The following is a 24305-nucleotide window of genomic DNA, read 5'->3' on the forward strand; positions in this document are numbered from 1 at the left end:
GAAGAGTACAAGGTAAGCCTGTGGCCAGTTCAGGGAGAGTCTCAAAAGTATATAAAAAGTTTAACTGGAAATTGCTTGTAAACTGCTGAAATTCCACAAATTTCTTTCAGGAAAAGCCTTTGAGAACTCCATTCTCAAAGCACTGCTATTATCTGGTTTACCCATGCAGCTTCTATATTTGAACAATACTTCAAATTTTAGAAATAATAATTCAAATTTTAATATTTTAGAAATATTACTTCTTAAAGCAGTGCGCAAAATGTGTAGGAAGAAAATACACTGGGCATACCATCGGTAGAGGCTAATGATATGATAAAGGACTAATTTCAGTGAAGCTTCTAAAGAAACACACAATTAAGAATCTGTATCAATAAATTTATTCCATGTAAGAATTGTGCATTCACACCAGGCATATTATTTCCCCACAAAAGCCAGTATCAACATTAAAATATTTAACACTAAATATACCATAAAACTCACAGGTATGTGAAAAACTTCTCAAAGTATCTATTTCAAGTCATTAAATTATTTAATATTTGTAATCCATGCATAAACATATCACTCATAATTATTGATATGCTTATTATATATATTTAAAACATCTTTTGGGAAATTTTATGCTCTCCATATAATAACTTCTTAGTAACTTAAAAATACCTCTATGAACCTCTTAGCAGTACTACTGTAAAACCAAAATTGTATTTTCAAGTAGCAAGGATCCAAGACACACCATTCCTGATTAAAGACAGAGCTGACATCTAGTTTTACAAACAGCTCTTGTCCATTCCTTGTCCCTATTTTAATATGCCAACCATTACTTCACTGATATCCCAAAGTTTTCTTGCAACAGATTCATCCATAGCTTTGGGCAACAGTTCTTCCTCTTTACAGTCCCCAAAATACCTCCCTGAAACACCTTCTACCTCAGGTGAAGCGGCTAAATAAATTGAAGTCTGGGCCCCCTCTTCTGGAGTTTTGAAGAAAGCCCATGACACTAAATTGAAAAGTGGTTTGACTAATAGTGGGATGTGTATGTGCCTTCCAAGGTTAGTCCGCACTATGCCAGGGTGTAACACATTCACGGTGACGTTGGTACCTTCTAAGCGGCGGGCTAGTTCTCTGGTAAAAAGAATGTTAGCCAGTTTGCTCCGACTGTAACAGAAGCTTTTATTATAGCTCTGTTCACTGTTCAAGTCTTCAAAGTTGATGTCTCCATATTTGTAAAATTTAGAGGAAACGACCACAATTCTGCTGGGAGCTGAACTTTTGAGGAGTCCAAGGAGAAGGTTGGTGAGTAGGAAGTGTCCCAGATGGTTCACGCCGAACTGCATCTCAAATCCATCTTCAGTCTTCATATAAGGGCACTGGAAGACCCCGGCGTTATTGATCAAAACATCCAGTCTAGGCTCTTCCTTCAAATGGCAAAAAGAGAATGGCAGAATTAGAAACACAGGCCTTAAACGTGCCTAAAATGAAATAAATAAAAAAAAATTCCCACAAACTACTAAAATTCTAAAAAATGCCTCTATGAGTTTTCAACAACTGAGAGAAAAAAAAGAAGACGATGACAACTTGAATGCTTACGAGGCGCCTGACTTGTACTTTTCATGTCATCACCATCTACTATTACCAACCCTATTAGCAAACTGAAGCACTAAAGCTAGATGATCCGTTCAGTATCACAGGGTTCCTCAGGGGCAAACAAAAATCTGAAGATGAGATTGACACCAATGGCCCTATTCTGAATTGGTATGCTAGACTGCTTTTCTAATTGAGATTTTAAAATCAAAGCGAGACAACAAATGTGAGCTCGAGAGTGGAACTACAGCAGAAGACAGGTCAGCACTGTTCACTCCCAGGGCTCCTAGTATCAACACGAGGGGTAAGTCAGGATTGCTTTACTCTGTAGTTTTCTAAAGGTATAAGGCACTATGCAGATGGAGCAACTTCAAGTTGTTTCCTTACAACTGGGCCAAGCAATAGAGAGCATCAGAGATACAAATTAAGACTGAAGAGAACATTATGAATAAATCAAAGAAACACTAAGACAAAAATTACAGTTATACAAGTATACAAATATCAGAAACACCACCATGAATCAGAATACCAAGTTTCATAACAGCAAAGAAGACTAACAGGAGGTAGGCCCAACAAGCACCTTTGACCTCTATTACGATTTTAGAATTCAGTTTTTTTCCTATATGAAAAGCCTTCAGGCTTCAAAGGGCCCCCAACTTAGGAGATGTACACAGTTAGAGTTCTGCAGTTTGATCATACCCTTCTGCATCTCTCCAGATTAAAGTCCTAAAATTTAGACTGTCCTAAAAGAGAAGTCTTTTTATTCCTTACTTAATGTAAGGTGGCTTTCCCTCATCCTTTCCTGGTTCCTCTGTCTCTTTTGATAGGAAGAGGAAAAAAGAAAAAAAAAAAAAAAGAAATGTACAACGTGTTCCAGGTGTAAAGACACAGTGATGACCCACAATTATATAAATCTGAGGTCAAATTTCAAATATTACTGGTCCTTTTGCCAAACATAAGTGAAAAGAAAAATGTGTTAAATTTCACAACTGTTATCAGAGCCTACCTGTCAGAGGATTAACTATTTCTCATTCTGTCTGTCTCAGCACCTTTTGCTTTTCCAATAGTCGACTTCAAAAAGAAGGCAAAAGTTCACCCGTGGGGGAAAGAAAGGAGTGTTCTTTTCAGTAATCCTTTGGAAGAGTTTCCTGTATTAATCATTTCTGAGCCATCATTCTTTGCTGGGCTTGTGTATTTTAAGACTTTATCATTTACTGTTTTTTAAGTTCTAGAAGATAAATGAGATAAATACCAAGAATACCAACTTGTGGGAAATTTACACTTCCTTTTTTTGAATTCTGATTATAGTCACTGAACTACTGAACTTCAGAGCCAGGAAGGAATTTAATACATACTTAGCTGGAAGGACAACAATTTTATTATCTGTTTATCTCCTTAACTTTTAATTGGTTCTGTCAAGTGCCTTTACTTTTCAAAGTAATAAAAAACCATAGTATCAAGGAATAAGTATACACTGCTGCCCCATCTACATCTTTAATGAATAGGAAGGTCCACTTTTGAGCCTTCCAACATCTCTTATAAACTATTACTTCTTATTTTCTAAACCTGTTTGACTTGATAATGAAATACTAGTCCTAAAAACAGAATGAAACAAACCTCTTTAGAGCTGTAACAGCTCCCCAACTGTGCATTAAGGAACCCTAAGAGTCACAAGGAACTCTCAGGATGATCTGGAGTGTTTTAAAATTTCAAGGCAAACAAAACAATATGTTGCTCAACATCTCAAAAACTACAGTCTCCAAGTGGCGCACAGCTTCTACATTTTATACTGAACATATTCAACATAATATATTCTATATTCCTTCTGATGATGTCCTATCTTTGCAAAGGTGAGTGTTTAGCAGTTGCTGTAATAAATGCAAGTACAATGTTAAAAATCAGCAGAGAACAGAAATGAGGGTGGCAAAGTCCAATCTGATTCCGACGAGCCGGTATAGTGAACAGATGCACATTTCCCAATAGTATACTTATGGTTATTAAAAAATGAAATAAAAATTTCTTTTCTTTCAGCTATGTGTATTTTTTTTTTCCAAACAGCTATTGTTACAGAAATAATTAATAGGTTGTTTGGACCTAGTTACTTAATGAATAAACTAGGTATTTGTTTTGTCTCAAGGGCATCATGAAAAAATTAGAACGTATGGAGCTTCTGTTCTAGAACCAGGAGACTTCTTTACATATGGGCTCTTTTTTTTAATGCCAGCTAATTTTAGACATCACTCTTCTGAAGACCTCTGGCAAGTCACCTCTGCAGGAAACCCTTCTACCACAAATTCAGCAGAGGACATCCATTTCAATGCAATATTTACTATCTAAACAAAGAAATCCTCTACCTCACTGGCACACAGCAGAAGTACAGGGATTAAAAGTAAGGGCTTTAGAGAGATCCTGGGCCAATTACTTAGCCTAGCTATGCCTTAGTAGCCTTACGATGCAAAATGGGGATAATATGCCTGCTTCACAGCGTTACAGTGAGGACCAGATGACAATAGCAGCCAAAGTCACTTTAATTTCATTAATAATTAGAAGTATATGTATATATATATATCTGAAATGCTTGGAACAGCTCCTGGCACACAGGAATTTTCAATAAATACTAGGTATGATATTTTTATTTCGGTCCCTATTTAGAGCACATGACCACTGGCTTCCAAGCTCCAGTCTATTTCGAAATTAGGCCAGAGTCCCGGCTAAGGATACTACTCAAGAATTCACTGGTGGCAGAGAGCAACTTCCTATTCCAGCAGGGGAAAATTAAAAAAATAAAAGCCTTGCTCCAAGGTCCCTGGCGAGGAACTTCCCCTATCTGCTCTCAGGCTCTTTGAGAGATGGCTTAGTGCAGAAGAGTCACTTGGGGCACAGGAAAAAAAAAACAATTCAGAGAACTGGCGGGTCTCCTCCTGGGCTGTCCTCACATGGCAAGAGGAAATGTTCAGATATTCGCTTATTTTCCTCTTGGGTCCACTTTTTTCCCCTCAACATTTTTGGAAGACAGGAGGCTGCCCTACCAATTTTTCCAGCATTCAATTCCCCAGCCGCCTCCATCACTTGATCGTTTCTACTCCTGGCCTCGGTCATTCCCAAGGTCACACCCCCTCGACTGTGGGCGGTCCTTTCCTCGTTCAACCCACGGCTCTCCAGGCCCCGCCCTGTCCGCCGAGACCCCTCACTATAGCCGGTCGCGGATCTCCAGCAGGTGCCCCGAGCCCCACACCTGGAGCATCTCCTGACAGAAGGAGCGCACGGAGCTCAGCGAGGCGAGGTCCAGCTCCTTGACGACGAGTTCGCCCGCACCGCCGGAGCTGGGCCCCGAGTCGGGGCCTCCCGCCGGGCAGACCTCGCGGCGGAGCTGACCCGCCGCCTCCTCGGCGCGCTCGCGGTCCCGGCAGCCCATGATCACTCGAGCCCCCAGGCGCAGCAGCTCGGCCGCTGTGGCGCGGCCCAGGCCACTGTTCGCCCCCGTGATCAGCACGGTCTTCCCGCGCATGAGGCCGGAGTCCCCGCCTTGGTGCAGCCGCTGGACGCTGGACCCCACAAACCGCCGGGCGGCTAGCCACAGGACCCCACCTAGTGCGGCCAGTAACGCTGCCGCGGTACCCACTGCCATAGCCGCCGGGGCCGAGGGCCCACCGGCCCCTGCGCGGGACTTCCGGGGTCGCGGCTTGCCAGGTCCAAAGCCGGCCACCTGTACGCAAAGGACCCTGGGCACGCGGCTCGTCGACGCCTGAAGGCGGCGTGGGGCATGCTGGGACTTGTAGTCTCCTTTCCGAGGGCACCTGATTGGTTAAGAGAGTCCGGCGTTTGTGGTGCATCGGTGGAATGGGCTCCCATCGTTAGAGAGTGACCGCAGGTCCTTAGATTTTCAGGCTCCTGAGGTCACTGCCCACGGAAATCCCACAGTGGTGGTGGCCTTTCCTGTGGGAATGCCTAATGACTACTTTAAAGTTACGAATCTCTTTATAGGCTGCTTTACAAATCCCACAATTCAGGGCTAGTTTACTGTGTTTTCCGTTTAGGACACCTGGGACTTGTTAACCCTCGGTTCAGTTTACCTTCATTCTCTGGAGGATGGTCGCTGCGGAACTGAAGTCTGAGGAAACTCCCCCCCGACCCACACCCCCCTCCTCCGCCATAGCTGATGCTAAGAACTTAAGCAGCATGAATCAGTTAGAAACAGAATAGATCTGCGGTTCTCAGACTTTGGCGTTGCATCGGAATCACCCGCTGCTGCTGCTGCTAAGTCACTTCAGTCGTGTCCGACTCTGTGCGACCCCATAGACGGCAGCCCAACAGGCTCCCCCTTCCCTGGGATTCTCCAGGCAAGAACACTGGAGTGGGTTGCCATTTCCTTCTCCAATGTGTGAAAGTGAAAAGTGAAAGTGAAGTCGCTCAGTCGTGTCTGACCCTTAGCGACCCCACGGACTGCAGCCTACCAGGCTCCTCTATCCATGGGATTTTCTACGCAAGAGTACTGGAGTGGCTTGCCATTGCCTTTCCTGCAGGACATGTAAAAACAAATTTCAGGGTCTAGGCACTAGCGTTTCAAATTCATTAGAAGCCAAGATGGAACCTGAGACTTTGCATTTCTAACAGGTTCCCAGGTGATTCTGATGCGGCTGACCCTGGGGACCACGGTCTGGGAACGGAAGACTTGTAGCATTGACCACTGTATAAAAAGTCATCCTCAGATGGTCTTATGGTACACTGACCATAAGGCCATAAGGGTCTTAGAGATACACTGTGGAAAGCTGGGACTTACTGTACATATAGACTTACAAACAGGCTCATTCACAATTGTCTTCTTTCCTGTTTGCAGGGGATATTAAATGTAACAAGGAAGTAAAAATTTTTTACATTGTAAAATGCTTCAGAAATGAGGGAGGTGGGGGTGGCTATTGCCACAGAGATACATCTTTAAGCTGCAAACTTCAAACTTTAGGCCAACTTACTCTTAAGCTGGAATACATTTATCTACTCACCCATCTAGTGTGTGCCAGGCCCCGTGCCCTGTGAGAGTCACAAGGAAATAGGGTACTATTTCTGCCCTCAGGGTGCCTACTGTCTGGTACAGAGACCTGCCTGCCCCCATCCTAGAATCTTCAGGACAAAAGAAGAGACACACAACTTTTATAATTTGAACTAAACTCCAAAGATGATTTTGATAATCCCTCCTTCACTTCCTTATATTTGGGAAGGATATAACATGCAACCAAAGGCATAATATTAATACAAAGAACAAACTGGTAGGATGCCAGAAGGTAGTTTCTTATGAGTGCTGAGAATGGAGCTCAGAGATGGGACGAGCACCGGGAATAACAGTCTTGAAAGGGTGGCCTTTATTCCACCCTACCTGTAACTTGAAGCTGCCTCTCCAACTCACTGAGCCAGGAGCATGTTTCCTCTCTCTCTTCTTTCTCTCCTTCCACGTCTTCCCATCCTTCAAAGCCCACCTTCATTTCCTGACAACGTCCAGCCCATATAGATCTCTGCTTCAACCTCATGTGTGATCCTCAGTTGGCACTGAAGACTATTAACCCTCTGGTGTTGGGTATTTGAACTTGCACATTTGATTTCTTCTAAGGGATTGTTAAATAGGATGGGATGGGATAATATCTGAGTCTGTCTTGTGGCCTTATTCTTGGGGAATGTATAGAAAACAGTAGGAACTCAGAAAGCATAATGACTGATATTATTTTAGACTGGCTCACATCCAGTTAGGAAGCAGATCAAAAAGTCTGTGTCAGCAGCGGTCTGGTTTACTAGAACTAGGGATGGAATATGTGGGTGGGGTAGAGAAGAAATGGAGTGGAAGGAGCAAGACAGAGTATGAGGAAGAGAAATAGCATATAGCTTGTGAAGTAAGATCTAAATTTGAATCTTAGTCCTTCCATTTATTACCTGCACATCCCTGGTCAAACTATTTAATCTTTCTGAGTGTTATGTTCTTCACTGATTAAAAGAAAATATGGAAGGTAATAATGTCATGAAGTTTGCTTTGATGAAAAATAAGGTAGCCATTGAAAATAACCAGCTCATTGTTTCTAACATTGTAGTAGATTATGGTTACTAACCAATCAGTGCTTTTTTTTTTTTTAGGCAAATGAAAATCACAACAGAATGACAACAATGAAGCTAGGAAACTACACGTACTGTCACATTTTGAAGTGGTGGCCAAGACTTCTTTCCTCATGCAAACATTGGTCCTACCTGCCAGAACCAAAGCCAGAGACGTCAAATATGAAGCCATGCAGTCCAGAGGCAATGAACCCACCAAATTAGCTTCAAAGATTCTAGGATGCTCTGTCTGGAACTCATCTTAGATGAAAGTAACTTGTATGAATAACTAGCTTCTTTATTTCTGAATGAGCAATATCAAAATGGGTATACTCAGGCAGGTAGAGTGGTATTTTCATTTTTGCATTGATAGAAAGGCAGGGACAACTGACTAAAAAGCTCCAGTTTTCAAGAGTGTTACTTAACCCTTCTCTTTCCACTTGTGAAGACCCAGTATTCTATAACAATGATGGGTAATGATTCATTCTAACTCCCAACATCCAAAAATGAGCAATGCTTTGTAAAACAAAGTAGGCTTCTGACAGCCATTTTGCAAGTTCTAAACTTACTCTAAAGGGTCATCACCATGACTTATACACTGAGGTAGTTGCAATGTTAGCAACAGCATTGACAGCTCAAACGGAAGTAGCTTGAAGGTAACTTGAGAGTTCAAAATGTTTTTAAAAACTTAAGAGAAAACCTTTCCAAATGAACAAAGTGGTGAGGTCTAGTCTACTGAAATACCTAATTACCCTAGGCATCCACAGGTGATTCCATGATACCAGACTCCATGCTTTATTTCTCCTCCCCATCCCTAATTGTTCACTTTTGACTAATTCCATAAGGTACATGAGCTGTGGTGGTGCCAAATTTCTGCGCCCCTTCAGTGTGGAACATATGATCATCAAAGAAGAGATGGGGCCTTATCTTTGCCAAAATGGGACCTTTGGGGGCTCCAGCAAGGAAAAGAGCTTCGTCTATCTCTAGACCCCAGCGGCGAAGGGTTTTCAGCACGCGGGCGCCTGAACTGGCTGCACTCCTGGCTGTGACCAGATAGGTCCGGATAGGGCAACATAACCGTTCGTCTTTGGCATAAAACTTCTTTTGCAGTCTGCCTAAATCTTCCATAAAGCCTTTCAAGGGACCCTGCAAAAGGAACATATGTCACAGCTGTCATCCAGGGAGCAAAAGGAAGTGAACGCTCAAAAAAGCAGATGTTTATAAGAAACTTGTAATACTGCATGAAGCATGCAGTATAGACCAGTAATACAATGCTGAAACTCCTTCACTTATTGTGATTATATCTCCTTGTATGGAACCATATTTGCATTCTTAGAATACAAAATAGGATGGCCATATAATTTATCATTTGAACACACATATTTTAAGAGTGAAAGAAGCTTCTGTAAAAAGTTGAACCAGGGAAACAGACATAAACTATCCATGGGAAAATGGGGTTACTCTAAAGTTTAGCTTAGAACTGAATCAAAAAGCACTCCTTTTTAAATTTATTTATTTTTGTAGAATTGTACATTTTAATATTTATATAGAGTGTACTTTTCTATCTTGTTCAATTTCTTCAGGATTTGAATCCAATCTTGTCTATATTTACTGTACTTTATATATACCCTACTTCACGCTTACTTTTATCTTCAACCTTTCTGAACACTTACTTTTAGCTGTACCTCTAGCACAGGACAGAGAATTGGATTTTGCTATGTGACACAATCAGAAAGTCTTAATTTTTAAAACTAAACTTGAGTTTATAGTATAGGAGAAATTAAAATGTATGACAGTATCACAAAACATGGGAGAGAGGAATTAAGAGTATACTAGTAAGATTCTTCCATTATACATGATGTGGCATAATATTATTTGAAAGTAGACTGTGATTAATAAGGTTGTATATTATATATCTGATGGTAACCACTATAAAATCTAAAATGAGTAATAAATCGTTAATGCTGATGCAAATTTAGGAATCCTAAAAACATACAATATATGCAACAAGTGCTAAGTCACTTGAGTCATGTCTGACTCTTTGTGACCCCATGGCCAACAGCCCTCCAGTCTACCCTGTCCGTGGGATTCTCTAGGCAAGAATACTGGCGTGGGTTGCCATTTCCTCCTTCAGGGGATTGTCCCAACCCAGGGATTGAACCTGTGTCTCTTATATATCCTGCATTGGCAGGCAGATTCTTTACCACTGGTGCCACCTGGGAAGCCCCCACATACAATAAGTTAAAAAACCAAAATAATAAAAGGAAAAGAAACTGAAGTTAACTAAAGATGAAACAAATCAAAAAAATAGGAAGATGGTAGATTTTAATCTGAGGCTTCCCTGGTGGCTCAGATGGTAAAGAATTCACCTACAGTGCAGGAAACCCAGGTTTTATCCCTGAATCAGGAAGCTCCCCTGAAGAAGGAAATGGCAACCCACTCCAGTATTCTTACTTGGGAAATCTCATGAACAGAGAGACTGGCAGGCTACAGTCCATGGGGTCTCAAAGAGTTGGACATGACTGAGCGACTTAACAACAGCAACAAATAAGTTTCTGCTAATTGAAGGACACTGAACAATATTTAAAGAATTAAAAACAAGCACAGACTGAGAGAAAATATGTGCAAAGAAATATATGATAAAGGACTGTACCCAGAATGTATAAAGAACTCTCAGATCTCAATAATAAAATGAAAAACAGCCCAATTCCCATGAGCAAGACATCTGAACAGAAATTTTTGCCAAAGAATACATATAATGGTAAATAAGCACTTAATAAAATGTTCAATATTGCCATTACCTTCTCCGATCATTTGTCATTAGGATAATACAAATTAAAATCACAATGAGGTGAAGTGAAGTCACTCAGTCGTGTCCGACTCTTTGCGACCCCATGGACTGTAGCCTACCGGGCTCCTCCGTCCATGGGATTGGTTGCCATTTCCTTCTCCAGGGGAACTTCCCAACCCAGGGAACGAACCTGGGTCTCCCACACTGTAGGCAGACACTTTACCGTCTGAGCCACAAATTATGTAACCACTGAACAGCTTAAAACAAACAGATGAAAAACAGCTGACATCACCAAATACTGGCAAGGATACAGAGTAAAAGATCTCTCATGGAAATGCAAAGTGGTATGATCACTTGGAAAATAGTTTCCTTAAAGTTAAACATATATTTATCCAGTGACCTAGAAATCTTACTTCAAGGTATTTATCTATAAGAAATGAGATTTTACGTTACACAGAATCCTGTGTGAAAATGCTTAAAGTAGCTTTATTTATAAATGTCCCAAACTGGAAATGACCTAAATATTCTCCAGAAGGTAAATTGTTAAAAACATGTGGTTCATCCATAGAACAGGCTGCCTCTGCTGCTGCTAAGTCGCTTCAGTTGTGTCCAACTCTGTGTGACCCCATAGACAGCAGCCCACCAGGCTCCCCCGTCCCTGGGATTCTCCAAGCCAGAACACTGGAGTGGGTTGCCATTTCCTTCTCCAATGCAGGAAAGTGAAAAGTGAAAGCGAAGTCGCACTGTCGTGTCCGACTCTTAGCAACCCCATGGACTACAGCCTATCAGGCTCCTCCGTCCATGGGATTTTCCAGGCGAGAGTACTGGAATGGGTTGTCATTGCCTTCTCCATAGAACAGGCTGCTGCTGCTGCTGCTAAGTCGCTTCAGTTGTGTCCAACTCTGTGCGACCCCATAGAAGGCAGCCCACCAGGCTCCCCCGTCCCTGGGATTCTCCAGGCAAGAACACTGGAGTGGGTTGCCATTTCCTTCTCCAATGTGTGAAAGTGAAAGTGAAGTCGCTTAGTCGTGTCCGACTATTAGAGACCCCATGGACTGCAGCCCACCAGGCTCCTCTGGCCATGCAATTTTCTAGGCAAGAGTACTGGAGTGGGTTGCCATTGCCTTCTCCGGTAGAACAGGCTAGTACTCAGCAAAAAACAGAATGCACTACTGATACACGAATGACACGAATGAATCTCAAATGCATCATTTGAAGTAAAATAAGTCAAATTCAAAAGACTGCATCCTTTGGGGCTCCATTTATATGATAGCTGAAGAGGCAAAATATTAGGGACAGAAATCAGATTAGTGGTTGACAGATCCTAAAGAGAGGGAGTACAATGACTTACAAAGAAACACAAGTGAATTTTGTTAGTATTTTGAGTTTGATCATGGTTTCATGTCTGTACACGTATGTTTGCCAAAATTCTCAGAAGCAAGGACTAAAAATGATGAATTATGCTATATATGAAGTATACCTTAACAATTCTGATTAAAACACACACACACACACACACACATATACACGGAGATCACTATTCTACAATGGTGAAATGAGACAGATATCAAATCGGGAGACAATGAGAGTGGATAAATTAATCCTGTCCAGCTGTCCCATTTGCTGGTGACCCTCAGCTCTCCTCCATTTGAGACAACTGGACATTGTTATGACCAAACCACAAGCCCCACGGCCAACAAAATTGAAAGTCATGGTTAGGAATCATACCTCATAACTTCTTTTCCATCAGTGGAAACATCTGGCAAAGTTTGGTCTTTATAGAAGAGCTACCCTTTCTATGTGAAAAGTAGCATATTTTTCCACCTCCAGAAGGACCACATTATGGAAACTAGTATGCTTAATAAAATTCATTGGGTATTTCTCCAATAACTAGTGTTGAGCTTCACAATTGTTTAATGGGAAAAATGATTTAAAATATGGAAAAAAGGAACTGATAAGTACAAAATCTAAAAGAAAGTTTCATTATTTCCCTGAGATGAGGAAAAATGGTGTTTTAAGATTATCTTGAAATAATTATTTTCAAAATTTTTAAATGCTATTTTTTAGAGATCTTGTACATTTTAATAATATTTAAAGGCTTATATACAATTGGCTCTAAATTTCAGCAAAGCAGGCATGTCAATGAAAACAAAGGGTATTCACCTTATTAGTAAACTTTGTTACACTGAAAAACTTCTTGACATGAGCTCAAGACTTCTAAACAAGCTATTTAGGAAGGGACTATGAAGTTAAACACACACATGAACACATAGGATTTAAATATCACTTGCTGTAATGTGTGGTAAGTTAGTAAAACATTCAGCTTTCAACTAGCTTCTTCATACTTTTATAAATGTAATAAAACCAGCAATATTTAAGTACATCTTCAGTTCAAGAAGAGCTGAGAAAAAAATGCCAATTAAAAAAAGGTATTAGTAAGATTCACAGATTAAACCTGAATGATCTATTGTTTCCTATTCAGTTTGGAGAAAATTTTGATATTCAGATCTCCTTTGGTTCCAAAGTTGTAGGTTTTATTTATTTCAGACCACAACTTTAACACTTCAGTTCATGGATTGATTTCCCCAAATCTAAAATTTTAATTTCAGTTTGCCTCATTGTTTATAGTTTGTACTCATTTGAGGCTCATTATTTGACTTGATCCAAGCTCTCAGTTCTGCAGAATTTTCTCAATCATGTGATGCCTTCATGGAGTTTGAGGTCATGGATGAGAAGTTCAACAAGTTTACTGACTGGCTGGAAATGATCTTACTATTTTAGTAGAGAACTTATTATGTAGAATTGGCTAATTGGTAAGCTGTATTACCTCTCTTTACTTATAATTTGGAGGAGATGAACTCTTTATCATGAGGAGAGGATAGAAACATTTCCAAGAATACTAAAATTAAAAAAAAATAGTTGGCAGCAGATGCTTTAAAATGAGGAGTTCATGAAAGAAAGAGAGAACGCTACAGAGGATAAGAAGTGAGACATGCCTAAAAATATTTTAAAAGCATCACAATGAAGAAATAACTATATCTATATGTTGGAAAATAAATAGATCAAAATTAAGTAGCTTTCACTGGACCTACCTGACCAAGAGGCTTATTGTCTGCTACGGCTTCATGTTGGAAGCATTTGTCCAGCCCGTGATCCTTGGTACCATGTTCAGGCTCCTCACAAAAAAGGACGGCATCCCCATCAAAGACCACACGGAGCTGTGTGTCACAGTAAGCCATGTCCTTGGCACCATCATACATTGTTGCAGAGGCGATCCCTGGCAGACCATTGGAATTAATAAATAGTCTTCTTAGGACCATGAGTTTTAGTATCTACTATTAAAAAAAAAAAGAAAGGAAAAAAAAAACAACAACAAAGAACAGTCCTCCCAGACCTTGAATTTCCTCTCTGGCTATTACCTGACAACTCAACTCCTCTTCACAACCACACATCTCAAACGAGCTGTCTTTGAGCTGCCTCTGTTGCTATAAGGCATGGGAGAGTGTAAAATGGGTATAGGACAATCACTGAAGATGTCCACCTCAAGGAAGATCAAAGCTCTAAAAGACAAACTTAAGGGCTGCCCCTTGTGGAAACATCTTAGCAGAAAATCCAATGACAGTGACGTAAACAACATAATCATTGAAGCCCAATGAAACACTAGTGAGACTTCTTTGTTAATGAGAAAGAAAAAACCAAGGAATACCTTCTTGTATTGCTTCTAGTACTTTTTCAGAATCCGCAGAAACATACAAGTTGGTAAGATATGCCTTCAAATAGCCAATGGGGCTTTTTCCTCCAGTCAGACAGAAGCGGTCAATTAGTAATCCTATTATCAGGCAAGAAAGACTTTGTTATGGCAGAGACTAAAGACAGCATGCTTACTGGAAATGCAAATGAAAGCTGCCTTCAGAATAACTGAGTGCCTAAAGAAATTTTAGAATTAACTTCATAGTACCAATATTGAAAAATGTCTCAGCTGTTTTATATAATAGTAGGTATGTCTGGTGCATTATAATTTGTGAAGTACATCCAGATAGGCCATGCCAGTTTACTGTCACAACAGCTGTTATGGCAGGCATTATTATCCTCATTATAGAAAAGGGGACTGAGACATAAATACTTGCTTAAACCCACTAGATATCATTGACTCCTGTCTAGGCTAGAACAGTGCACCTTTACTTCAGCTATAGCATCCTCACTTGATGAGAGGGCCATTGAGATGTGGCTCTATTTTTAAGTACCATTTCTGTATTTTCTTAGTAACAATACAATAAAACAGCCAGTAGTGATAAGATTTAAACTATTTCCCTAAAACTGAAGAACAAAAGGTCTGAAATTGTCTCTTGACTTGAAATTTTAAATGAGGTCATTATCAGACTAAAAATTAATAGACCATTAAATGCCTTCTGAATCAACAACAGTTTTTAAAAAAACACTAGATGCTGGTGAGAATTCTGTAAAATAGGCACTTACATACACTATGGATGAAAGTATGAACTGGTACAGACTGTCTAGAAGGTAATTTTGTATTTAGTGATAAAAGTATTTTTAAATTAAATTTATTTATTTTTAATTGAAGGATAACTGTTTTACCAAATTTAAATCTTATTTTTACTTGGACATACCCGTAAGACTGGATATGTCACTTAGCAAATAGGCTAAAGGTCTCCACATAAGTCAGGTAAATTCATAAGAGGAAAAATGGGGACCTCCCTTGAAACCCTCTAACACTCTGATGGAGATGTCATGAAGAGACTAGTGTCAAACAAATTTTCCCTGTAAAGGAATAAAGACAGTTTTGCTGGCATGGATATCAATTTGATGTATGGGGCAAGCAGCCGGGGAGAGTCAGATGTCAAGAGTGGAAAGGAAAGGTAAAAACCTTAAAACCTTTAACATGCATCTGTGGCGAGCAAGGAGTCTGATCACACAGAGAAAGCCCTAGGTTGATGGCTCCTTGAAGTCAAGTTCAGAAGTGAAAAACATAAAACAGAGAAATATATCCCAGGACCTGGGATTAAGACTTTGAAATTCACACTTGACAAGTTAAGTCCAGAGCTTTGGGCCCGACTCTGAGCTGAAGTTAAAAATGAACATGGCCTCTCTTGTTCTGACATAGGCAAATAAACATTCTCACGCAGAAGGGGGTGTCAGTATCAAAGAGGCTGCATTAGTTAGGCCATGGCGAGCAAAATAACATGGCTTCTCTCTTCCAGAGCAGCAAGCTGCTCCTCCACACGGTATTTATTTTACTTACCGTAGTGATTGACGCTGTTTATAAGCCGCACTCCCACTTGGGCATGGTTATTAGTCATCAGTACAATATCAAATAAGTCCTGTTCGTCAGGATACAGCTCACGGAGTCTACAGTTGACATGCTGCAGTGCCTGCAGGTTACAAAGACGAACGTGTGTCAGGAGGGCCAGGCAAGGTGGGCATCGGGAGTCGGCAGGGAACGGATCCCTTAGGTGTCCAATTCAAGCTCCAAAGACTCTTCCCTGAGAGACTGTGGCTCCTTTAAGGCAGCGTTATGCCATTCATTTCAGTATTTTCAGCCTCTCATACAAAGGACCTCAGCGAATGTTTATTGAAAGATGGGTGATGTTTTGGTTTACTAGAATTATTTCTGTGAGGTAGACATAGGATCAGGCTAACCCTTTTAGGGTTTGTCTATTTTTGTTTTTGATTCATAAAACCTGCCTTTTTTGATCATCTGATGATTATTTTTTTATTGTGAAACATATAGGCTGCTTCAAGAGTTCTCATGTTATCCTTGCACAGAGGCCATGTGAATGGTCTCTGTATTGTTCCAATTTTAGCACAAGTGCCGCCAAAGTGAGCATTTTGTCTATTTTTTAAACATGAGTCTTTAGAATAGGTTTGTGGTTTCCTCCAGTGCTTCCACTATGCCCCATAACTACTTTCTACTTACAACTAGTGGAGGTGTCATTTGTTTCTGTCTGGTTATGATGTTATTGTATCATATTTGTATAAGCTGTATAGGGGATCAGAGCTAGAAGTGCTATACATTTCAGTGTAAGTTCCAAGATTACTTTCTCTATTAAAATCATGCCCCGAAGTGCCAAGAGCATCTTGACTTTTTTAATGTGCTATGTTTTGGGGAGGAGAAGCTAATGTGAATTTCATCTTATTTGAATGGGGTGTTTCATTTCTACTACTTGGAATTGTAAACTCGTTATTGCTCCTTCTGTGGAGGGAATGATCATTTCTGTTACAAGTCTCAGGATTTGGACTCAAGAGTTCCAAATCTCGGACTGCAGTCCCTCCCTCAACAGTGTTGAAGTTTCTTTGAAAATACAAAGTGACCTAGGGTCAACTCGCAAATGGCAAGAATGACAAGGGTGGACTAGGAATGATAAGGAAAACTGGATGAGATCCTAGGGGTTGGCATGGGTCCTTCCCTGCCCTCTAAAGTCCTGGAGGGCCAGAGACAGCTTTGCGGAATACCTTGACAAAGCGGAAGGCCGGTCCTGGGGTCAAGACGACATTCTCGTTGCTAAGCTGATACTCCATGTATTTCTCCAGACCCTCTTCATCATAGATTTTCCTGCTGTCCATCATGTTGAAGAGTGCCCCAGATGACACAGCAACGGTGATGGCATGCTTGGGTTTGGGCTGCAGAGAGGCGCACCCACAGGAGGACAGTCACACATATACAAAGGGGTCGGGAATAGAGCTCATGCCAGGGTAGGGTGGAAAGCAAATAGGTGGTCCTGGCTTGGAGGACTGGGATGCTGGAGACAGCCAAGAATGGGATCCTGGAGTCTACAGTGCAAAGGGGGAGGTTTAGGGAGGAGAAGTGCTGGCCTGAGTGAGCTTCCCTACACCATGGAGAGGAGCCAGGCCTCAGGGCTGGGCTGCGTGGGGGTGAAATCCGGGTACCCAGGGGAGGCGGACCCTGCTCACCGGCCTAGGGCGCGAGCAGTTGGGTGTCTTCTCATACAGCGTTCTCACGGACGCCCAGTAGGCCTCGTCCTCGTCCTCCTCTTCCTCCCGTTTCCTGGCCAGGTCGGACACACAGTCGTGGTCCATCTGAGAGGGGTAGAGCATCCGGCGCTGAGAATAGGATTTCCATTCGGAGGGAGGCGTGCGTGAGTATTCCCGCTGGTGCGTGTCCCTGGAATCGTGCGAGTCCCGGGAGCGGGACATGTCCCGCGTGTCCCGGGACTCTCTCTTATCCCGGCTCTCTCGGATCTCCCGCCCCGTGCTGTGAGACCAGGTGTCAGGATTCTCAGACTTGGTGCTGCGCCGGGACGTGGTCTGCAGCTGGGCCTCCGGGGACATGGAAGACCGTGAGTCGAGAGGCATGTTTTGCGTGGGTGGCGAGGGCTGCGCTGACAGCTGCTTCGGCGACTCTGGATGGCTAGGGGAGACGGATGAAGTCCGGGAGGTCGTGGAGCTATTGGGGAGCTGGAACAAGAAAGTGGGCCTCTGGGTTCCATGCTTGCTTAGGGTCCCTGTACTCCTCACTGCCCAGCTGGCGTCAAGGGGCTGTCCCTTCTCTGTTCCATTCCTAGCTCTTACATTGATCCTGGTTCATCTCGGCTCCTTTTAAATAGGGCTTAGTAGTAATAGTAATTCAGTCACTAAGTCATGTCCGACTCTTGCAGCCCTATGGACTGTAGCCTGCCAGGCTCCTCTAGGGCTTCTCCAGGCAAGAATACTGGAGTGGGCTGCCATTTCCCTCTCCAGGGGATCTTCCCGACCCAGGAATCGAACCCGCGTCTCCTGCATTGCAGGCAGATTCTTTACAAACTGAGCTATGAGGGAAGCCCTTAAATAGGGCTTGCTGCTGCTAAGTCACTTCAGTCGTGTCCGACTCTGTGTGACCCCATAGATGGAAGCCCACCAGGCTCCCCCGTCCCTGGGATTCTCCAGGCAAGAACACTGGAGTGGGTTGCCACCTCCTTCTCCAATGTGTGAAAGTGAAAAGTGAAAGTGAAGTCGCTCAAGGGGCTCCAAATATTAGACATTTCTGTTATGTGAACACAAAGACAGCTCTCATTTCCCCCAGCTGCCCTGGCAGCACCTCTCACTTTCTTTGTTCATTTCCTTTTGTGATAGACCGGGTGGAGGTCCTTTTCCTTGCTCCTACATAGTCGGCACACACTTTGCAAAGTTCTGTCACTTTGTTCACACACACCTGCTTCGTCAGAGACCTCCAGGTAGGATAGAGGGCTTGAGTAAGGGGCCTTGCTCGCCCCTGTCTCCACCTGCCGCCTCCAGTTAACTGAGTGAGAGGCTGGACCGGAAGTCCCCACCACTGAAAGAACTATAAAGCACCTTGGGGCATGTGTCTCCACCTTTGCCCCCTGTGGTTAAAGCAGCGAATGCTGGCAAGGTCGGCAGGCTGGAGAACCAAGTGTCTCCCCTTCAGAGTTTCTTGTGCTAGGAAAGTTCAACTGGAGAGAATCATCTTCTGAAACTGGAAGCAATCTTTCTAGAGAAAGAACTCTTTCACTAAGGTGTACGAGAGATTATTAAGCATCCATATATCATTCCAGCTTTTGTGACGGTTTCACAAGTTTCAAAAGGCATGTTCTTGGTTAAATTATTGAGCCAGTCCTCACAGAGACAGACAGATTGTTTCTCCCAGTGCCTGGGACCGGGTTACCCTCTGCATTCAAATAACTTAATCTCAAGACAGACTTTTTCTTTTGTGTGACTAGGCCTAGTTAAGGGCTCACAGTGTCACACAACCTAGTATTCTTCAACAATTTATCTCCTTTGTTGACCTTTTCACCCCCTCTTCTGAGTCTTGAGGACTCAATGAACAGTTTTAAATGTGTGAAGTAAGGAAGGAGAAACCATGGCGTTTAACCATTCAGTAAACCGTTTAGAGACCTAGAGACTCTAGGTTTTGATCTAGTTCTGTCGGCATTGCTAATGAGAAATCTTAGGTGACTCTGTGTTTCAGTTTTCTTACGCTGGGGATTAGTGGGGGTGGGAGTTTGTGACACTAATTAGCTGAAAGATATAAAATACACAGAACAGGGCCTGGCACATAGAAAGTATCAATGCACATTGTTATTATTACTATTATTCTGCAATGTGCTCTTCCCCTTCATGCCCATCTCTACCTTGAGACTGGTGTTCTTGCTTCGGGACTCCTCTGCTGATGGAGGTCTGGTGGATGGGCTCCGTGAAGTTCGAGACCACTGATTTCGCACTACGTACCCTCGAGAGTCTGACTTCGGCAAAGTTAATTCTTGTGATCCCTTTTGAGGAGAGAAGAGACCCAGAAGTGTAATACTGCACCCCCCCACCGTCTGTCCTTCCACACATGTGCTGATGAAATAGCCATGTCAAGCTAAATATGGGAGTGCTCAGGCAGTGCTCAGTGAAAAGGTCCCTGCCCTCTGTAACCTGTAATTCAGCCTTGTGTATTTTTCTAGCTCTGATTGAATCCTAACTCCTGTGAGGATCCATGAAGTGGGAATCTACCTGGAAGGGCACCCAAAACCAAGAAGCAAGTCTGATATCTCATGTTTTTTCACCTGTGACTCCTCTTATGCGAAGCTTAGTAGAGTTGAGCATTCTTCCTCCCTTTTCCCCACTTCTTTCCTTAAGGATAAGCCTGTTAGCAGATGCTGAAAAGACATCTCCAGCATTTTTGACCAGACTGCAAAGATGAAAGCAGCTGGTACCTTGTTAAGGCTGCATCAGGGCTCCAGGCAGCTTCAGGAGAAGGAATAGCGCCCTCTAGCACTCCCTTTGGGAGGAACAGGATGGAGAAGACCATGGAGAGGCAAGTGGACATCCTATTCCCCTATCCTTCCCCTCACCCAGATTGCCTGTGGCTCCCCTCCAAAATCAATAGTTTGATCTCTGCTCACCCTGATCATCGTGATCTGCCGGCCCTGCTCCCACAACAGGCACATGTGAATATAAATACGTATTGTGCGACAGGGGCTAAGAAGTACTTTTCCCTCAGCTGCACAAAGGCAGCGTCTACACGACGGGTGACCCCGCATGGAGCAACATCTCAGCGAGTGATTCGGTATGACTGCACGCCTCATCTGAAAGATTGTGCAGAAAATGGTCAATGTGATGGCCAGACTCCCCTTCCCTCCCTGATTTGAACATAGACCAGTCTCCTCCCTTAGGCTGAGCAGAGGTTTCTATACCACTTGTTCTGCATGAATACTGGGATGTGGACTGGATTGGGAGGCAGGGACCAGCTAGCTTCTCCTAGGTTTTTCTTGACCTCTCCACGAGGGCATTAGGTATCCCTTAATATACATCTTGATAGCTTGGTCTTTCCTCCCCAAACTCCACTGTCCCTTAATATTTTTTGTTATGCTGTCTACTCTTTAATTCTCTCACCAACTTTAAAGAGGCCAGCTCACCTGAGTGGTCAGACGAACTGATTTCTCAGACTCCTTTCTAGATTTGTCTCCTTCTAGGCTGTCTTTTGAGTGCCTCGATCCAGTCTCATTCTTAATATGGAAACAAAAAATGTTTATTAATTTTTTACCTCAGGGACATTAGAAACCTTAGGTATGGGGAATGAAAGGATAAATAAGAATTAGAATGTTTCTTTGCCATTATAAAAAAATATAAATTTTAGATATTATTTTTCCCCTGTTCTAACAAGCGTGAGTAAAAAGAATACATATCAGAGAACCATACGAACAAATTTTTAATATAGAAATTTGTTGATGTATAGATTTGAGGTGGTGGTAGTTTAGTTGCTAAGTCGTGTCTGACTCTTGTGACCCCATGGACTGTAGCCCACCAGGCTTCTCTGTCCATGGGATTTCGCAGGCAAGAATACTAGAGTGGGTTGCCATTTCCTTCTCCAGGGGATCTTCCTGACCCAGAGATTGAACCTGGGTCTCCTGCTTTACAGGCATTCTGCTGCATTTCAGATGGATTCTTTACCGACTGAGCCACCAAGAAAGCCCAATAGATTTCAAGACATGAGGCGTTTATCATTTGAGAAATGATAATGGGGGAAATGCTTTGGGAGAATTTCCCAGAGGTCAGTAGCACTTGGAATTAAATGTGGAGTTGCTCACACAGAACACTTTTCCCCCCATTACTCAGAAGGTTGCTGCTTATGGAACTTTTTCATTTGCCATGTAAAATTGAAACTTCTCTTTTTTTTTTCCATAAACCAATTTTCTGTAGATCTGAGCCTCATCAATAATAGATTTTTAAAATCAAAGACCTTAATCCTGTAGAAATCAATCAACAGGCATGTGTTCTATCCATATCTAACTATTCATAGCATCAAGAGTGAAAAGAGGTTTCTTATCAATAAATATATTAGGGAAGGCCATGAAGGGAAACACAAGAAGATATCTTATTTCATGGACATATATTCATTTTTTTTTCATTTTCAATTGCAGGAAATACTATTTTACTGGGCCAGTATTTCTATTGCTTCCTGCCAATTCAGTAGCTGCAGTGCAGTCAAGATTAATATTATTTATCTGTTTAAGGAGCTCAACTTCCAGCATAAATTGAGGTGTTCAAGGGCAGTCTGTTAGTCTCTTTATGCTCTGTGTCTTCACTCATGAAAAATCTCAAGTTGAGTGACTGAGTCTGTGTCTGAAGGAATGGCATAGCTGTGCAGTCCTAGAACTAATCCTAAAATCTTTTTGTCACCGTGCCCCCAAACACACACACACCCCACCACCACCACCATCACCACCAAGTCCTGCCACTTCTAACTCCAAAAGATATTTTAATCCAGTCCCTCTTCTCTATTCCTTTCACCATTGCCTTGTTCTAGGCCTTTAGATCATTATGGACACGTAATCTTAAAATACAGCTTTAAACCAGATTTTATGGCCTCAAATCCTCTCAACTTCTAGGTCTAGCTACTTGATTTATTTATGATATTTATAAAATATAAATCTGCTGATGCTTTATTTTCAGGTGCACTCTTCATTCGCTTGGTTAGAGACAAGAGACTCATGCTGTATCCTGTCTGCCTCTAACTTGTATACTCTCCACTCTACATTTTATCTCTGTTCTATTTATGCCAAACAACTTGTATTTGTCTGTATACCACCCTTATTTTCTTAAAACCTCCGTTTCCCCTCAGTGATCTTCAAAGCCAAGCTCAGCATGACCTGGGAGCAGTTCCCAGTGTTAAACATCCCTCTGTGTTGCCTGTGTCTTTTGTACATACTTTTACTGAGCGCCAAATTGTGCTTTGTTTATGTATTCTCTTTCCTACTAGGCTGCGCGTTCTTCAAAGATAGCAACTGTGTTTCGCCTCTTACCACTAGCGTATGAGCATCTGCTCAATGAATGCTGACTATTGGATGGACTTAGACCACATGCTTTCCGCTCGTTTTCCTCCACCCTCCATGTTCTTTACCTTTCCTTTTGTCTCTATGTGTGGTCATCCTCTGAAATTTGATTGCTGCAAAGCATTGCCCCAGAGCAAATGATGGGCTAATATCTATGTTTCCTCAGTTCTTTGGCAAGATTCTAGGACATTCAATTCACTGACCTTCTTTTTCTGTTTCAGAGATGTTTGACTCATTTCTCTAACTACTGATATTCTTTTGTTCTTATGTAGGTTTTCCTTTCCCCAGCTCCATTTCCTGTTGTTTCTGTTGCTCAGTTTAGGTTTGCATTTAGAATGTCAAATTTATGACATCACATGTGATTCCATAGTAACCAGCTGACTCTGCGAATATGTGACTTTTTTAAAAAAGAAATAGTATTGAGTGCATCCATTCATAACCATTGTCTCAGTTTTTATGAATCAATGTCTAAACAGTGTTCAAGTGTTTAATATGTAGCATCATCAGTGTTACTGTTTCCTTCTTTGTAAAACTAATATTTCTAAGTTACTCACCCTATCAATCCTGTTTGTGGCTGTACATTTTCTGGTACTGCCAAAATGAATGGCAGACTCATTTGTGGGCCTGATCATTTCTTCTTGTTTATCCTCACAGACTTTGGAGAACTTTCTGAAAATCTGGAGACTATTTTTAACAGCTGAGACCTCTTCTACGCTTGAGTGTAGCTTCAGTGTTTGGTGTGTCTTTCACAATGGCAGGCCACGTCCATTCATTAAGTTAAAGTACTTAATGTGGATAGACATAGTGTGGCAAAATGACACTTGCACTGTTTTGCCTGGTGTTTGCCCCACCCCAAAACATCTAAACACACAGCTGTCCCTCTTGTGTACACACAGAGAAGAATATGTAAAATCCAGTCCCTGACTCTGGCGTATAAGGTCCAATAATGTTCTTCACTTATGGTTCTGTTTTTAGGTCAGAGACATGTGCCATGCCAATCTGATGTTGTCAAGCCATCATGGACTGAGACAGGGGAAGTTTTGACAGCTTTAATCAAAGTTCTCCAGAGGTCTTCTAGATAGTTGGTTGTGTATACTCCAGGTTAGACTGCCTGGTTTTGCATCCTTAAATTCCATCCCCTCCCACCCCCAATATCTCACTGTGATCTCTAACAAGTTGTTTAATTGTCCTAAATCTCAATATCCTCATTTAGAAAATGAAGATAATGATGGTATCAGCACCAAATGGCAGTTGTGATAGTTGGAATATTATAAAGTTTTGAAGACAGTGGCATTCATGAGTTAGCAGTGGACACTGTCCATGTCACAAAATGGATAGCTTGGGGCCTGTTGGGCCTCATATTAGCCAACATAGCTGCACCTTTCCTGAGACAACAGAATTGCTTATGGAAGGAAAGAAAGCTTTGATTTTCCTGTTGACTCCATCAGCCACTTGAATTGGTTTGCCGTGTCCATTTTCTCCTGCTGTGTAACAAATCACCATTTATTTATCAGCTTAAACAAGGCTGTTTATTATCTCATAGTTCCTCAAGCTAGAAGTCTAAGTGGGCT

At 42.0% G+C, this 24305-nt stretch overlaps 1 protein-coding gene and 1 non-coding gene across 6 annotated transcripts; both read right to left on the reverse strand.

The window, feature by feature from the left end:
* Positions 1-361: 361 nt before the first annotated feature.
* On the reverse strand, positions 362-22970 carry LOC129539740 (retinol dehydrogenase 14). Of its 5 annotated transcripts, none has more exons than XM_088841203.1 (10): positions 22938-22970; positions 20818-20907; positions 19545-19686; positions 17637-17880; positions 17375-17585; positions 16916-17083; positions 15705-15834; positions 14151-14273; positions 13537-13721; positions 362-1412 (listed from the first exon to the last, which is right to left on the reverse strand). In XM_088841203.1, exons 1-10 carry the CDS (start codon positions 22968-22970, stop codon positions 795-797), a joined length of 1944 nt encoding a protein of 647 aa, XP_088697329.1. In that variant the 3' UTR covers positions 362-794. The 5 variants fall into 5 exon arrangements, 4 of the variants coding, with proteins under 4 accessions (XP_088697329.1, XP_055256587.1, XP_088697330.1 ...); XM_088841204.1 differs by lacking the exon at positions 362-1412 and adding exons at positions 8476-8799; positions 20305-20487 and having other exon boundaries at positions 17375-17878; positions 19549-19686; XM_088841205.1 differs by lacking the exon at positions 362-1412 and adding an exon at positions 8476-8799 and having other exon boundaries at positions 17375-17878; positions 19549-19686.
* On the reverse strand, positions 16184-16290 carry LOC129540186 (U6 spliceosomal RNA). Its single transcript, XR_008682634.1, has one exon. It is a non-coding gene; the product is annotated as a U6 spliceosomal RNA (small nuclear RNA).
* Positions 22971-24305: the final 1335 nt, after the last annotated feature.

The sequence above is a fragment of the Moschus berezovskii genome, chromosome 11 (genome assembly GCF_049115385.1).
Source record: "Moschus berezovskii isolate FMDL1 chromosome 11, NW_MosBer_1.0, whole genome shotgun sequence".
Classification (NCBI taxonomy): Eukaryota; Metazoa; Chordata; class Mammalia; order Artiodactyla; family Moschidae; genus Moschus; species Moschus berezovskii.

Bases quoted from the DNA above. Each gene is read 5' to 3' on its own strand.
- LOC129539740 (XM_088841203.1), bottom strand. From the start codon at position 22,970: ATGAGTCAAACATCTCTGAAACAGAAAAAGAAG. The intron at 20,908-22,937 runs GTCAGTGAATTG...TTCCATATTAAG, and splicing joins CTCTGAAACAGAAAAAGAAG to AATGAGACTGGATCGAGGCA. The intron at 19,687-20,817 runs GTGAGCTGGCCT...TCTCCTCAAAAG, and splicing joins CAGTTCGTCTGACCACTCAG to GGATCACAAGAATTAACTTT.